Source organism: Misgurnus anguillicaudatus, chromosome 11, assembly GCF_027580225.2.
Source record: "Misgurnus anguillicaudatus chromosome 11, ASM2758022v2, whole genome shotgun sequence".
Classification (NCBI taxonomy): Eukaryota; Metazoa; Chordata; class Actinopteri; order Cypriniformes; family Cobitidae; genus Misgurnus; species Misgurnus anguillicaudatus.
The window spans coordinates 14,292,786-14,311,315 of NC_073347.2; the positions used below are offsets into that span (position 1 = coordinate 14,292,786).

The 18,530-nt window shown below is 38.6% G+C and overlaps 1 protein-coding gene across 1 annotated transcript in view; it reads left to right on the top strand.

Moving 5' to 3' along the window:
• gfra4a (GDNF family receptor alpha 4a) overlaps positions 1-16,863 on the top strand; it is a 125,436-nt gene extending 108,573 nt beyond the window's left edge. The window contains exons 6-8 of the mRNA XM_055170203.2: positions 3,141-3,275; positions 12,083-12,264; positions 15,581-16,863. Of these exons, the coding sequence (XP_055026178.1) occupies positions 3,141-3,275; positions 12,083-12,264; positions 15,581-15,715 (452 nt within the window). The 3' untranslated portion in view covers positions 15,716-16,863. The remainder of the gene's footprint in view (positions 1-3,140; positions 3,276-12,082; positions 12,265-15,580) is intronic.
• Positions 16,864-18,530: the final 1,667 nt, after the last annotated feature.

Here is an 18,530-nt window from a genome sequence, read left to right on the forward strand (position 1 = left end):
AGCTTTTATAATAAAATCTCTTAAGACTACATTTCACAACCATTGCGCTCGAACTTCAGATCACACACTGTGAGGCATGGTTTGTTTCGCATAATTTGTAGGACTCTGTTTTTGTGCAGTAAAAGGTGAAAAGATATATAGCTTATTCCATTTTTCAGGATTTGTTAGTTATCCTATTAAAGGCTAGAGATTATTTCTGTTGCGCTTCATCAAAGATATAACAAGATTGAACAATGCTATAGATGGTTACATCAGATGCATGTGGGTGATTCTCACAAAATCGAGATTTAGAAGGTGTCCTGCATCAGAATTTTTAAAGAAGCCCTTGAAGCCATTTGTTTGCACATATAAGATTAAGGTTTGAACTTACTATAACCAGTATTTTTAGAGGATTTAAAAAATATTTCCTATAGAATTATTTACATTTTTTAGATGATCATTATCAAAAGTTATCATTACCGCAACATGATATTACATTAAATATATGCATTTACAATCTTATGTTTCGGTAATGAGAACTAAAAAGGTACTATGACAAACAAAATTTCAACTTTTATCTGGAGAGAAAAAATAAGAAGTGCTTACCTGGTAGCCATCTTGAGTGTCACAGTCAATTATGTCCCTTTCAACATTTTTTTTTAAATGTTAGTTCCTTGAAGGCTTAACCAATGATTGGAAATTGTTGCGTAGGATGAGAAAATTGGTCTTGGACACATTTATATTCCTTATTATTGTCTCTACATTTACCAATGATCACCAAATACCACATGTTTCTTTACTGTTTGTCAGAATCCTGCCAGATCCTTGTTTGTATTTAGATCTAGTTTAGCATGGCAGGGTTCTGACAGTACATATGTTCTATGTGGGAGATGCGTGGTTTTAGTATTGGTTTATTCTAACCACGCATTTCCCGGGTCTCGTCACTTTTTCCTCGATCCCTTACTTGTAAAGATTTCCAGGTGTATGTAATTTACTTTGTCCCTATTTATTGTCCTTGTGTTTGCTGTTCTGTGCACGTTCGTCTTGTCACATATCCTGTTGGGTCCTGTGAGTATTTAGTTAAGTCTTAGTCATTGCCTGTTTTATGTTTTGAAAAGTTTATTGTTAGTTTTGTTAAGTTTAGTGTCGTGTTTCCCTTGTCTTGTTTTGCTCCCTCGTGGGATTTGTTTTTCCTGTTTTACCTTGTTGTTTAATAAATTCCTTTGTCGTCAAATGTCTGCATTTGGGTTCGTGTCTTGAGTGTTCAAAACCCTGACACTATTAATGTTTATAGTATAACATGCACTGAAGCTTTTTATTTTTTAGATTTTTAAAATTTTAAATATTTCCATGTCAAAGAACCCAAATCCAGTCATGGACACGTTGCGATAATGAAAATGTTCCCCTTAAATGTGGAAAAAACACACATTTGGCTTGCATGATTGCATTTGAAATCATATGCAAAATAGTACATGAAAAGATGTTTGTAACTGTATACTTTTTTTATCAAAATGTTTCATGACACCTCATAAGTCTAATTTCACAAGAATCACCCACGTGCTGTGTCGTGTTTACACGTCTGGACGACACTTCTGATCTCTGTTTGTTTAATGGTCTGTCTAGTGGCTAAACTGAACTCTGGAACAAATACCTTGTTGAATATAACAAATGTTTTGGTTTCCTAAAGACGAGGGACGGCGATCATGGTCCGATCACTGCTGTGAAGGGAAGCATGGCAGCCGATTAACATTTTTTACATTGTATAGTACACATTTTACACAGTGACGTTAGCTCAGTGTTGTTTTTGATACCCTTTAGCTATGATTTGAACTAAGGTAATCTTGTTTTTTAGATTGTTATCAGAAATAAACTACTCTAAAAGGCACATGCGCAATAGTTGAAACAGGTATTTTTTAGCACAATTTGGGCTTAAGAAGCAAAAGTTATGGTACAGGTAATGTCAGGTTTAATTGTTGGTCAAAAATATATTTGATTTTAGCACACGATTTTAGAGATATCTGTCTTTCACTATTCAAGTAGACTATAGTCTTGCATTACTGCCTTGAGGCATTTTCAAACATGGCCGCCTAGTTTTGCAACTTCCCTAAAGGAACTTTGGCTTCATGTAGCTGATTCTGAATCCTCCAGTATATTAAAAGATTTAAAACCCTTAAGAAAGAGTCTGTTAGGTATCTGAATTTATATGTACTATATTTTTACAAAGTGAGTTGTATAAAAACAACCCTATAGACCCAACGTCACTTGGACAAAAGGGAATCATACAAAACCTAGGAGTAAGCTCGTATCCGAATTCATACAAATAAATCCTCTTGTAAAATGCCTACAAACTACCTTGAGATTGTTTTGGCTGAACTAATTATGTGGTTTCCATGAAACTGACCAGTTAACAAGTCATTCAGCCAACCCACAGACTAGACGATTTTGAAAATAGGTACTTTTGCACTTCCAAATGAGCCGTGTGGGTTAAGAGAAGAAGAGAAGAGTTTATAGCATTAATGAAAGTGTGAGTCAGAGAAAGAGATAGGAGAGAAATCAGAGAGCGACACCTCTCCTCTAGCTGTTAGTCATTACAGCAGTTTTGTTAAGAGCAGTTGTGAAGATGCACTTTTGTGTTCTGGGACAAAAGAAATCAATGTGTTTAAACAGACCCCTATCAGACCATAGAGCCCTAGAGTGCATCACCCCCACTTTTCCCGCTTTCAGCGGACGCCTTCGACACTCTCGCTCACACCGTGTGAAAGCGCTGTCATTTTCTCACACTGCCGAACAAAGACACATCTCTGAGACTATATCCTCTGCAATCAGTTTGCACTTATATAAGCCACACACACAGAATAAAGATTGACAGAGCTTCTCATTTCTGTCTTAGCTAAGGGCTCGTAGAGTAACACAAGGTGATTGCTTAACAATGTAGCAGGCATTTCATCACCTGAAAGGCGAGAGCATCTCTGGCCATATTGGCTTTGGTGGGCTAGAGGAGGTTGGGTCACATGCAGTTAAATGCAGTTTGTAATGCTAGCCTTCATCCGTGTGAGGTATTTTTCCCACAGTGCAGATGTGAATGTGTTTTAGTATTGCATTTAAGTTTTGAATTTCAAGTATTGTTCTGTTTACTTTGTTCTTTGTCTTTTTCTTTGTAGGCAGCATTATTACTCCAAACTACCTAGACAACTCTACATCCAATGTGGGGCCGTGGTGCTCTTGTGCGGCTAGTGGGAATTTTAGAGATCAGTGCAACCACATCCTCAGCCATTTCCATGACAACAATTGCTTGAGTGAGTAGTTCCTGTGATTTGTCATAAACAGCATAATATACAGTAGTATTTGGTACATCACCTTTAAATCTTATACATGTATCAGTAGTGTTGATGGCATCATTAAAGCAATGTAATGGTGTGTGTTATTATACATTGTCCTTGAAACTGTGACATTCCCTTATCGGTTTAGCCTTTAATCATTATTTCTACATGTATTGTGACTATTTCAGACCATGCAGGGTCTGTTGAATTCCAACAAAAGCAAACCTCAGAAGTGAAAACACTCTAAAAATGACTGGATTATTTTTGACCCATAATGGGTAAATATTGGACAGAACACAATGATGGGTTAAAATGACCCAATGTTGGATGGTTGTTATGTAACCATTGGTTATAATAACTTAGCAGTTGTGTTAAAACAACCTAGCATTGAGTCAATTTTAACCCTGTGGTGTGTTCTGTCCAATATTTAAACCAACCAATATCTTACAATTACACCGAAAGTGACAGGAGTGCAAACGTAAAAACTTAACCCATAGGTGGGGGTCATTTTAACAAACATAGGGTTTGTTGTTGGTTTAAACACAAATTATTCAAAAAAATTCTGTCTACAGTATATACTAAAGGTGGATATTGTTTGTATATCTGCCTATAATAGATAGATATCCACACATTCATCCATCCATGATCCTTTTTTTGAAAGGGCTGCACAATTAGGACAACAATAATAATTATTTCCCCTGATATTGTATTAACAGTTATCATTTTGATTAATAGTATTTTCACTGTTTTCATTTCATTATCATTGTATACTGGAGGTTTAATTGTAACAATGTGTGACAACTAACCCCGCTGTATAAAATTTTTTTCAATCCCAGCTATCAGTTACTAGGAGTTGCTGACATGTTTCAAAATAGTGTTATGTTTTAGGTAACAAGACAGGGATTAAAATAATGGAAGGTTGGATTTGGTGACTTACACACCAAAATTAAAAAACATAAGATTGAGAAATTTACTTTTATGCCTCCAAAACACTCTTTGTTTAATATCTTAATGAAAACACGTAAAAACTTTTCACAAATTCACAGGAGATCATCTTCAGACAGTGAGAGAAAAAGACCAAAAAGCACAAATTGCTTGGCCCTGTGAAACTATGTAAAATAGCTGTGTTCCAATTAACCCTGTGTTAGTTTGTGCCCCGCTCACCCCTATTCAAGATCTAGTTAGCTAGTTTGTCTGGTTTAACTTTTTGCAAATAAAGGCCAATTAAAACATTATTTTTATGAGCAATTTGCCAGAAATATTGTCAGTTACAGAATTAACTGAAAATAAAAAAGTAAATTGGGCAAAGATTTGGTCTTTGTGGCTTTATGTAAAGACACCACATGACATTAAACAGTAAGGAAAATAATACAAATACATTTAATTAATATTTAAAATTTAGGAAATCGTAAAAAATAGAAACTGTCCTCCAAAGATAACAAACTCATATTTTGTTTGTGCAAGCACCTTATTACAATGTAAAGCAACGTGTTAAGGGATTATTCCTCTTTAGCACTAGTAGCTTTGGTTATGTTTTAAGATTTTTGCCTTATACGTCAGATTAGACGCATTTAATTTTATTAATTTGTAAATGTAGAAATGGTTTCGTAAACATTTATGGTTTTAAAGACATTTTGGAGCATCCAAAACCACCCTTACACTAAACCCAACCACTTCTCAACCATATTAAACACAACACGCAAGTACAAAATCATAGTCAGATCTCATTTAAACAGAAACAGAAACATTAGAGCATGAGCCAGCAGCCATATCACCCTGTAGCCCAAGACAGCTTGCCCAATGAAGCTAAGCAGGGCTGAGTCTGGTCAGTACTTGGATGGGAGACCACCTTGGAAAAAAACAGGTTGCTGTTGGTAGAGGTGTTAGTGAGACCAGCAGGGGGTGCTCACTCTGTGGTCTGTGTGTGTCCTAACACCCCAGTATAGTGACAGGGACACTATACTGTCAAAAGAGCACCGTCCTTCGGATGAGACGTTAAACTGAGGTCCTGACTCTCTGTGGTCATTAAAAATCCCAGGATGTCCTTTGAAAAAGAGTAGGGGTGTGCCCCGGCATCCTGGCCAAACTTGCCCATTGGCCTACTAATCATCCCTCATACTAATTGGCTATATCAGTCTGTCTCCTCTCTACTAATAAGCTGGTGTGTGTTCTGGCGCAATATGGCTGCCGTCGCATCATCCAGGTGGATGCTGCAAATTGGTGGTGGTTGAGGAGATTCCCCCATTCATATGTAACGTGCTTTGAGTACTGAGAAAAGCGCTATAGAAATGTAATGAATTAATGATGCAATCTGCCATAAGAGCCAATAGCGCTTCAAATTCTAAGCTGACGTAATGATGCAATTGGTCACGAGAAACGAAAACCAATGGTATTTCACAAAAACATGGAAAAAAACATGATAATTCATAATTTGCTCGCCCTTTTGCCATTATAGATGTTTATTTTAATTTTATTTTAAAATACCATGATTTTATTTTCTCCTATAGGGGTCAAAATGGTGAAGCTCAAAAAAGCACAGAGGCTACATTCAACATTAAAGGGAAACTCTACTTTTTTCTAAAATATGCTCATTTTCCAGCTCCCCTAGAGTTAAACATTTGATTTTTACCATTTTGGATTCCATTCAGCTGATCTCCGGGTCTGGCGCTAGCACTTTTAGCATAGCTTAGCATAATATATTGAATCTGATTAGACCATTAGCATCGCGCTCAAAAATAACCAAAGAGTTTCGATATTTTTCCGATTTAAAACTTGACTCTTCTGTAGTTACATCGTGTACTAAAACCGACGGAAAAATATTGAAACTCTTTGGTTATTTTTGAGCGCAATGCTAAATGGTCTAATCAGATTGGATTATGCTAAGCTATGCTAAAAGTGGTACTGCCAAACCCGGAGATCGGCTGAATGGATTCCAAAACGGTACAAATCAAATGTTTGGCTCTAAGAGAGCTGGAAATGAGAAATGAAGTGTCCCTCTAAAGTAATCCCAATGACTGATATGTCATCCGAGGTGAAACAATAGTTTTGTGTGAGAAAACAATATTTTGAGCTTGTTTGAGCTTATTTAGTGATCAATATTGTGTATTCATGATAGCAGCATAGAGTTTATGATACACAAAAGAATGCATGTGCATTCAACACCATACACCAAGTAGAAGAAGGTGAAATGGAAAATGAGCACATTGGTTGGTTTTTGTGTTCATTGTACAACAGCAGAGCTTTGAAAGTAAATGAGATTTAATGCCCCACACTTTGAGAACAGTGGCTGTATGCAGTTATTATTATAGCATTCATACACATTCATTACACAAAGTATACATTCCTGAATAGACTTTATATAAAATAAACCCAGCAGAGAGACAATTCACAAACCTGCTCTTCACTCAGCACTACTATTATGCAATCAGCATCATTGAGGAAAAACTCTCCTAACGTAACGTGTCGATCTAAACGTCTTTTTTAAATGCATGTGCATAATGAACCATAACCAATAAGCAGACCTGGCTAACAGCCCACTGCACCCCTGGAACCGCTAATAACATCAACACCACCCCGTTTGGTTGGTTGGGTGGTTTTGGAGTCTGACCATTGAGATCCCAGAGAAAATCTCCGGCCCTGACAGAATGTTTGTCTATTCTAGAAGTGCTTCAGCGTGATCCTATTTCTCACGGGTACTTCCAGCGTTTACAAAACTGCAGAGTCCGTTTTCTACCATCACTAACCCTGGCTCCCTCGCTACTCTATCTGAGGGACTCAGGGCGGTGTGTATGTGTGCTGATTCAAGGCTAAGCACAGCCTCTGGTGCTTCGGTAATTGAGCGTAATTTGGCTCCCTGCAGTAAAACTAATGGAGCGTGGACAGTCGAAGAGCAGCAAACAGGACACAAGCAGCACAGGATGGAAGGAAACAGCTGAAAATGCTTTTTGAGAGTGAGTCCAGAGAGGCCGGACCTCACCTCAGCTGTTACAGAACAAGATCTGCTGGCTACGCCTGCCCCGGAATACATCAACGTACCGCTGGGACCACGATGAAATACTGGACATTTATTGCAAGAATTTCTTCATTGAGCCGGACTGCGAAAAAGAGCTGAAGCTGAAGAAAAGAAGAATTGTAATTACATGAAGAAATTATGTGTTGAAAGATGGGCCTGTTTTCTAAGTGAGAGGAAGCTTATACTGTAAGTATGTGATCGTCTGCGAGCAAGTTTATAACACCTGCAGAAGCTGTCTGATAACATTCTCATTCATCGAAATGGCAGCTGCACAGCCCAAATCTTTGCTCATGGATCCGCAGAGGTTTTGAAAGCTGAGCAATAAATGCAAATCATGCCAAACTGCTGGAAAATGACATCCCTACAAATTTGATTGGCTCACGGCATCATAGGGCCTATAATGTGGTTGTTTTTGGTCAGAATACTAATTCTGAATAACCATCAATAATCAGAAGATTTTAGGAACCAGATGGTGTAGTTACGACATCTACGGGGACCATGCTAACCAGACAAACCCCTCTAGTGTGTACTATACTGTAGCTGTAAATACCCTAAAGTCCTACTGGACAGATGGAGGGGATGCGAGAGAAATCGCCACATCTAAACATTCACTGGAAACTCCCCCCTGCTAGCGACAGTCATTAACAGTCCGATTGCTTTGACTTTCACTGTTCAGTTCCTCCTGTCATCTACGTGAGCGAGAATGAGAAATACAAAGAGGAAGCTAGAGCCAATGTTCTACATCGCTAATGAAATGTCTTTATAACCATTGTTTCTCACTCTCTCATCATCTAAAACATCCTCACATGCTCTTCCAGCTATGACGGTGTGTGACACCACCTCTGTGCTTTGGATAAGATCACACAGTCAGTGTTTGGGACTGCCAACCGGATTGACCATATCAGCAGCAGCAGATTGGGCGGTGTGCATATAAAGCCCTTTTCACACACAAATTACAGAATAGACGTGGATAATGTGTCCAGGATTTGTGCAGGGATCGTTTAGTCACACTTCCCTATTTTGGATCTAGAACCTTTGCATGTGTTCACATCCCGTAAAGATCCCGTAAAGACGTGACGTGTAATGTAATTGTAATCGTGCACTTGATGCATTTTTATTGCAGTATCTTAAAGGTGCAGTGTGTACCTATTGATAGAAATGCAATATAATATACATAACTATATTATTAGTGGTGTACAAAGACCTTACATAATGAAGCATTATGTTTTTATACCTTAGAATGAGCCGTTTTTATCTACATACACCGCGGGTCTTCTTACATGCAAGTCGCCATTTCGCGACGCCATGTTTCTACAGTAGCCCTAAATAGACAAACTGCTCTACAGAGCGTTTTTCATCACTATGTGTGGTCTCAGATGATGATGTGTTTGTCTTGTGGTGGATACCGTAGCTTCTCTATGCGTTTCGAAAGGAAGGGTTGAGCTGTGGATTGAGACCTCAGCACTAGATGCTGCTAAAAATTACACATAGCACCTTTATGTTTGCTTATTATCTGAAATTTCTCTCGAGAGAAAGTGCACATGCATTTTTATTTGATAATAAAGTAGCGCATTGTGTACGGTTCCATATAGCTGGCAAACGATCTCAGTGCCATTGTGAGAATTGAGGCGCAAACGATCTCAGTGCCATCGTGAGTATTAAGGCGGTCCCTAATCTCTGCTTCATTTCAGTATGCAGGCATGTTTTCATCTTGTTTCATCTTGTTTTGCATTTTAAACTCCCGGCTAAACGAAGCTAGTTGTTGCAACAAGACATTCATCCTCACTACGACACAATGTTACTAGGTCCCTATCCTGGGAGCAATCCCAGGATCAATTCCAAGGGAATTTTCTTGGACCTTTTGTGAAAGGGGTTTAAGCAACATTACTGAAGAAGTCAATCACTCAGGGGCTGTTTATAACTTTGTGTTTTGGTCGATTGGATCACAAGTGGACGAGAGAGACATTCACGTTTACACCTGGGGCCTCATTTATAAAATGCGGCGTAGAAGCCATCCTACATTTGATCTTACGATCATTTATCAAAAATGTGATTCATAGAATGAATGACGCACAGAAAACACCGTAAACCCCTTTCTTTCAGATGGGAAAGTTTCAGATCTCCGCCTAAACAATGCCTAATTAAAGGCAGGGTGCATGATTTTTGAAAAACACTTTGGAAAAAGGATTCGGGCCGACTACCAGAACACACTTGTAGCCAATCAGCAATAAGGGGCATGTCTACTAGCCAACATCGTTGCCTGAGTTGCATATGTGTGGAGCGGGTCTATTAAAAGAAGGTCCAGATTCCATTGGGGCAGGGGCGTATTTGAAGGTGATTTCAAATGGCAACATTGGCTTTCAGAGATTATGCAGCCCGCCTTTAATGTCATAGACATAAAAAGAGCGCCTGCCAATGTTTCAATTCTTTTCAAGCAGCAAGAACGGCTTATATTTCCAAAAAACATGCAGCAATCGGACAAGCAAAAGTGCGTACGTCTGCTCAGACCCTGACGTGGCGCTAAGCACTTTTCCACATCAAAAGATAGTAGGTGTTTATCAATGTCAAGGAAGGATCCTCGAAAGCCAGAATTTCGAGGATGCTACGTCATCGACATCCGTCGAAGGACTGTTCCAATGTCGAGGATCCTCTGAACTTTATCCAAGGACTGAGTCCTTCGTTCAAGAAATATCTTATATTCAGGAAAGGATGCATATGTGTAGTCTTCGAGCTCTGAAATCACCCACAATCCTTTGCACGCAGCGCCGAAAGCACACCTTTTCATTGACGTAATGACGTGCACTTGCTAGCCATTTACGTGTTCTCCGAATGCTAAAGAGGATTCTCGCCTAGCTTCTGAAAGAAGTGACTTGGAAGGATAAGTCCTGCCAAGGAAGTATCCTTGATATTGAGAAACACCTAGTTTTTATAAATATGGACTTTCCGTGCCATGGATGCACACTTTACGATCAAATCTGTGCGTACGCACGCTTTATAAATGAGGCCCCTGGTATTATGTCTGAGTCCGCTGCTTGTGTTCACACATTAGATTAATATGCAGAGACTAGGTCCGTCTACACCACAAAAACAATCCGGTCTAATGCGTTTTCGACTACCTCCGAATGTGGTTGAAATTGGATGACCTCAAAACGTTTCACATTCCATTTACACCTGTCTTTAGCGTAGTCCACTCACTTGTGATACGATCGACCAAAATGCATCTTATTACCAGGTGTAAACAGCCTCTTTGTCAGTTGTCAGTCTGTGCACATGTATACACATGATTTATCGCTCCAAACAGGAATGATACGTGCTATGTAGAGCCATACAGTAGCAGTACAATGGCTTATTTTCCTGCATTAATTCAACAATGCTACGAGTGGGCAGCTTTAATTAGGATCAACTCATGGCACTTTGCTAAACATTCAGAGAATAATCAACACAATTTACACTCCTCCATATTACTACAGTGGTAACATTACCCGTGATCATAATGAGTTATGATATAAATGTTGAATAATGAGAGCAGTGGGTGGGCAGAGGTGAAGATTCATTTACACAAATTATTCCCCAACAGTAAGCTTAACTCACCTCTTGTTTCGAACCTCGCCTTTACTATTTAAAGATTTACATATACGGTCTTTTGTATGTACAAAGCTGTATTGCACATTATAAATATTTATAGCACGTGGTATGTATGCTTTACAAGGACATGGTACCACTTGATGATGGAATTAATGAGGCACTATAGATATGATTATGTATTGTTTGGATGTCACTTGGTCTCTCTCTCTTGTTTCATCTCACAGGCAAAATCATAAAGATTAAGTAATTAGCGTTTCAATTAAAGGTGAACATTAATTTAAAGTGATCGTACACTATTCATAAACCTACTCATTCATTTTTCAACCAAAACACATTTTTCCTCAAAACCACAGATGAATACGCACACACATATCAAGTGCAGTCTTTACACAGCCGTGGTTTAATTGAAGTGACTTTCGTACGACAGTAATTTCAGACAAGTGACCCAGTTGACAAATGACAATGAATAAATTTCGATTATTATCATTCGTGTGACCTTACTAAGTCAAAGATACTCTCGTATGGCTAATAAAAAAAGGAAAAATGGGAATATGATTTGAAATTCATTGTATATTGAAGTTCATTTCGCAAGTGCATGCATGGCTGTGAACTGGATTTCAAAATAAATGCACATTGGCGTCTTTGCGTAGCTAAGAATCGGTTCACACGTCAGGATATGACATTGAAGGTAATCGAACGTTCTTTCAAATCCACAGACACACATGCAAAGAGGCACGCTAGATAACACACAACAATTTATGCAACCAATCCGTTTACCCAAGAGAAAACACACTCAACGAAAATAACAGATAAGCAAGAAAGTGGAGGACATGGGCAAAGAAATAAGGACAACGGCAAGCTGTTATGGAGCTTGTTTCTGGAGGGCAGGATTAGCTGAATGGTAATATAGAGGTATAGATTTAGTATAGCAGCGAACTGTATATAGATCATGAATCAGACCAAGTGTGAATACGCTTCCGTCGACACTTGTACTTGATAATTTATATATAACCCAGTCGTGTCCTGTCCCCTGAGTGTGTATTGTAAGAAAGCATGTTGAAATTCAAGCCATTTCAAAAAGGGATATATCTGGAAGAGAACTTATTGAAGCATGACTGCCTTCCTGACGTGCTCATGTATAAAAGCCAGGTCTATGATTGCGTCTGCTCTCTCTCCCTTCAAACAGAGAACGCCATCCTGGCCTTCGGGAATGACACGGACATGAAATCTGCTACCAATCAGGCTCCAGGTTCTAACACCAACACCTACAACCAGATTTTAGTTAGCAGCACTGAGGTTACCACCACCACCATCGGTGCTGCTATGGAGACCGAACAGAGCATCCTCCGTCCACAGATGCCCACACAGGTATTACTCTTTATCTTCATGGCATGGAGAATGAATTGTGAATAAATCCGGTTTGTTTTAACAATTCAATATTTTGAACTGACTGTGTGTTCGAATCTCTGAGGCTTTGTTAAGACAGTTGTTGTTGCATTTGTAGGCCTGAAACTAAAAAGTACACATTTGGTCTAAACAGACCTAGTTTAAATTATTTTTTGTTATGTATATAGTACATACACAAGGCATACCGTCTAATGATGTGTTTGAATTCACAATTGATTGGGTGAATGAGTGGACACCACATGCATTGTGGAGTTAGTCATAAATAGTGCAGTAATATCTCCAAAATTTATGGTTTCTATCCTCTCTGTGCCCTTTTGACTGACACTCAAGTCATTTTTACTGTATGGCAAGCAAAACATATACAGTATTTATACAGCACTGTGCAAAAGTCTTACGCCACTGTGCCGCCATTAGATTTGTTATTTTTGCAATTGTAGTGGCCATACTGTATACACCGGAAAAAAATACTTTCTTACTTATTTTTGTCTTGTTTTCAGTACAAATAGCTAAAAATTCTTTAATCAAGATGTATTTTCTTGATGAGCAAAATAAGTCTAGTTTTAAGACAATATACAATTTAAGTGAATTTGTGCCAATGGGGTTTGCTAATTTTTCTTGAATTAAGTGTTTAAGAAAAAAGGTCAAGGCTTGTATTAAGCAAAATTTCACTTAAATTTTATATTTTTTGTCTAAAAACTAGATTTTCTTATGTCATTTTGCTTATCAAGAAAAAGCATCTTGATTTAAGAATTTTTAGATATATGTACTGAAAACAAGACAAAAAAGGAGTAAGAAAGTCATTTTTGCAGTGTATAAATATTTCTCAGTTTCTTGATTAGAAAATACAGCCATAAAATACAGGGAATTTGTATATGCAGTATTATAAAAAGATTAAAAAAGATAAGTTAACTTAAGGACTAAATGTGGGGACACATTTCAAGTAAAAGCAAGGTTACATTGTGTTACCTCTTAAGATACACTGTTAAAGTTCCCTTTCGAGGGAACTTGCGCTGCGACACTGCGGTGCCACTTTGGGGACACCTACAGGGCTAAGTGCGTCTGAATGTGTATATTAAAATTCAACCAATGGTAAGGCTTCACAACAAAGACCAAGGGCCTCATTTATAAAATGCTGCGTAAAAAACATCCTACATTTGATCTTACGATCATTTATCAAAAATGCGTACGTGTGATTCATAAACCAAACGTACGTGCAAAGAACGCGCATACTCCTTTCAAATCTATAAATCGCAAATTAACTTCAACTTGTGCGCAGCCGAGCAGTTTCAGATTTTTAAACCAAATTTCGAGCAGCAAGATTGGCTTATATTTCCAAAAACCTGCAGCAATCAAACAAGCAAAAGTGCGTACGTCTGCCCAGACCCTGACGTGGCGCTAAGCACTTTTCCACATCCATATTTATAAATATGGACTTTGCCTTGGATTTGTGTGCGCACGCACGCTTTATAAATGAGGCCCCAGGTGACGCGGGAGCCAGGATGTATATCGCTATCTGAAATATTGGCAAAGATGGCGTTACAGGGACGCAGGAAGTATGGCAAGGGAGACCCAGCGTCTCGTTCCCTTTTCAGGGAAAAACATTTAGGCGCACCCGATTATAAGGCGCACCTTCATTTAATGACCTATTTTAGAACTGTTTTCATATATAGGGCGCACCGGATAATAAGGCGCATAGAATAGAAGATACTGCAGTCAAACGTTTGACTGGGTTTGCGTTATGTATCTTCTAGATGGAGCTATGCTTAAGGGAATGTCATCAAAACAGTCAGATAAAGTCAAACTTTATTAAGCATTCTGACAACTCCGTTCACTCCCATGGTAACGTTGTTTAAACGTTAATGTGCGTATTAACAATATCTCACAGCCTTGCTCAAAACGTGGAGGGGAACTTTTCCCAAATTCAGTAAACACGTAGTAAAAGAAACAGTCTGTGAGAAAACACAGTACCTGTGTTTACTGACTACGGTAGCCGAAATGCTGCATGCGCTGCATTTTTTCATATATAAAAATGCAGTGCTTAATCCATATAAGGCGCACCGGATTATAAGGCGCACTGTCGTTTTTTGAGAAAATTAAAGGCTTTTTAAGTTAAGTAAGTTTATAACATACGTAACCCGAGACGTTTTCATGTGTCAACCACAACTATGCAAAAACGCATTTTGGTATGAATCAACATTCACATACAGAAGATATACGCATTTAAAGCAAACAGTTTAGCACGTGTGCTTAAAAAGTCTAGAATTTTTATGATATTATCTTACACTACACAATAATATGGATTTTTTTCCAGAAAACGTCTTGCATAAAATAGATACAGGCCATTAAAAGTGCTTGAATAGGCCTTGATCCCCCCCCCCCCTTCACAAACTTTCAAGGATTTCAAGGACCCGTGGGAACCCTGATAGTTTATCTGACTTGTACATGTACACAAACGTTTAATGCATGCGCATTGCGACAAAATGCAATGCATCTCCTCGGCTACATACTAAATTCTCCTGTATGGGCGACCTACAAATACAAAGTATGCACAGTTACAAAAATTCGGCAGTGGACCCTTACATATCCGTAAAAACTATAAATTTGAGCAATGTGGAGCAGGCTCTCTTCTTATTCCAATGTAATGACTTCAGGACTTCATTCTCTTCAAAAGAGTTCAAGATGTGCTTACTGCCAAGACAGGTCAAGTCAGGCAGTCAGTACAGTTGTAGCCAAATGTTTAGGGAGTTGGGCTTGTAACCACCCAAAGGTCGCCAGTTCGAGTCTCACGGCTGGCAGGTTGCGATTGTGGTGCCCTTCAGCAAGGCACCTTAACCCGAGTTGCTCCCCAGGTGTTGCAGGGATAGCTGTCCAGTGTCAACTGAACTGTGTGTGTGTTTACTACTGTGTGTATTTTGTGAAGCCTACATATGTCTTTATTTATATCTTAATGAATGAAGAATAATTAAAACTTTACCAAAGCAACAAAACTGATTTTGCATATGTCCAAACAATCAAATCAAATTCATGATATACAAAATAGTGTCAAAAGTGCACAGACAGATTTTGACAAACCAAAGCTGATTGTGTTTACTGAAGATGTATCTATCTAATGTATCGACCCTGTCTGTGACATAACAAAAGACCGGCAATAGAAAGAGATGAGAAACCGGTGAAATGTAGCAAAACAAAATGAAGAGGACAGATGCGAAGCATCACAACACAGAGGAATGATATGAACGGACGTGCATCTAAACATCTTGCTCTCTTTATCCTGTAGATGAACGAGAGAGACAGACTGTGGGGCGACTCGACACTCCCCTCCCCTGATCTCTATGACGACAGTCCTGCAGAAGCCCACCTGGCCATGTCAGTGTGGCTCCTCCCCTTCCTGTTGCTGGCCCTCCAACTTTAAAAAGAAACGACCAATCAAAGCACCATGAACTGGGACGGTGTGTGTGTGTGTGTGTGTGTTCATAAGTTTTAACCTCTGCCAACTGCATCACAGAAACTTTGGAGAGAATGATGCAGGAACTTCACTAAAGATATGAAACCCTACCCCATTTCTCAATGCAATTTAGTGATTCATTGTCTGGGTTTACACAATGACTGATTTCAAAGGGTTTAAATAATTGTGCTTGTGCGTGTATCTCAAACTATTTTGGACTGAAAATGGTCCCCGTGTAAGATAAAATTCCCTCGCTATTCAAAGAAAGAGACTGAAATGCAGTCGCCTGGCGGCTGAGTCATACCTACGCTCAAAAAAACTCCACCTGTTCATCATCCATATTTTACGAGATCTTTTCTGCAGCTCTTTTGAGCAGATGACATTGGCATGTGTGCACACAGAAGATAGGGAGAGTGGTAAAGAAAGTATATCACATACACTGGATGTGTCTATGGTAAGAGCTCATTCTCATGAGACTGGCTCTCAGTGGTTACAGAGATGGTCTTTATTTTTGTAAATGTTGTTCTGATGCACATACTACACAGACTGATTCTCCCTTCCCAAGCGGTCCTGGAGTGGGGTGTACTTTCCTGAAGTAAAATGTTATGTAACAGTGTGTAACAGTGAAATGTTCCCTTCGTAGGGTATCTGAGAGAAGGCACAATGGTCCTTGAACAGTTCTTGTGTATTTCGCCTGTGGATACGGGTGTGTAAAATTCTGTATGAAACTGCTCATTACACACTGGTAAACAAAGCACTTCCTGTTCACGTAAATCCGAGCAGCTTTACCCCATTTCTCGATTCAATGTTTTTCTCATCCAATCTGAATGAGCACACTGAGAGTTCATCGAATCTCTCCAACGTATAACAGCACAGTATTTCACCTCGCCTCTTATGAGCACTTGGCATCTTCACTGTTTTGTTGCTTTTTTGTCTTGTGATGACAACAACGTGAATGAGAAGTAAACGCTTTGACCCCCATCCTCCAGGGACTACTGACCAAACGGCTTCTGACGTCGCAAAAAGGACGTGACGTTTCTGTCAAACGGGTCGAATTTGTGGATTTTACTTGTTATTTCCTGAAAAATAAAGCTGCCAGATATGGATGTACAGAATAAAGTTTCTGTCTCTAAATGTGTATTTATGCAAGGTGTGCTAGAATGGACTAAATTGTGTAAATATAAGTAAGGGGTAGTGTACACAGCACATGTTATTGCAGATTTTTACATAGCTCTTTAAAGGTTCAATGCTTATTTCAAGGTTTGTTATGTAAGGGATAATGTATAGGCCGCTAGACAGTGAACACTGAATGGGCTTATTTCACGGTAACAACCGGCTGCCTGTACATTTTCCCACTTGTTACACGGCTATTTAACTCACAAGTAATGTAAGAAACATTAAATAATGATTTTTTCAAATTTTTATCGAATGCAGACCTTCCGCTAGGAAAACCCTTTTACTTTTGTATTAAGATAAGACAAGACGTTCAAATGTCACAAACACGTTATTTGGTTTGATTATTTGTAAATATAATGTCATATATGTTTGTTAAAGACATTTATATAAAATTTTTGTTTAATATTAAACTGTACCAGTGTGTTATTAGTTTTGAGTGGTGGTTATCAGGAAAAAACAAACCTGCAAATGTCGCGACTGGCCAATCACAATCAAGCATTCCAACGAGCCGTGTAATAATCCCAGATATCTACAACTGCTTAAAACTAATAACACAGCCTTAGCGAGTTTTTGCAAGTCATCTTGATATTTATATGTAATATAAATCTGGATATGTGGATATGGCAGATGCTTTAATCCAAAGCAATTTAAAGTGCATTACAAGAAATAGATTTTATTGAACCCACAAACTTTGGCGATACTAAAGCCTGGAGTAGGCTACACTGCAGGATTTTTGCATTCCCATACGATCATTATCTTATCACTGTGCGACATGGATCTTTTAAACTTGGGTACCACTAATGTAGAGTGTACGATGATGATGACACGGAGGCTTCGACGGCTGCGTCACACATTAGCGCAACGTCACCAGCATGCGCTAGTGGTAAATAAATACCAGTACGCAGGTCAAGGCAGCAAACACAGTGTGGGGTGATCATGTTGAATTTCTGACACTGTCAGAAAACTATCGTAGGCTATCTTTGGACACAAGACTGGGAAACAGGCTGTCTTTGAACCTCTCTCGCTGTACGACATAGCACCACCGATGAAGGTCAACGGTCACAGAAATCACAGAGATTGTTTCACGATGGCACAACAAATTTTGGGACAGCCAAAAATTTTGCAGTGTATCCCGGGCTGTACCTGTCAGGACCCTGACTGAAATTCATTACATTGTTAATTGAATAATGAATAAATACTTTAACAAACTATTGATTGATTGATATTTCGGCGGCAGTTTACACAATTATGTTAATGTTAGTGTTGCAGACCAATCTCACAGAAAGGTGTGTTATAGTCACGCAAAAGTTTTGTAATTTATTTGTGTCAATGGCACGAAATTCAGCTTTTTCGTGCCTTAAGCACAAATGTTATTTTTGTTTCACACGATTTTTATAAATAGTTTCTCATGTCCGTGGCATGACTTTTTTGGTTTCATTTTACACATTGCAAAAAAAAAAAAATTCAAGAAAAAAGTTCTTACTGTTTTTGTCTTGTTTTCAGTAAAAATACCCAAAACATTTTCAATTAAGATGATTTTTCTTGAAGAGCAAAACGACCCAAGAAAATAAGTCTAGTTTTTAGACCAAAAATATCAAATTTAAGT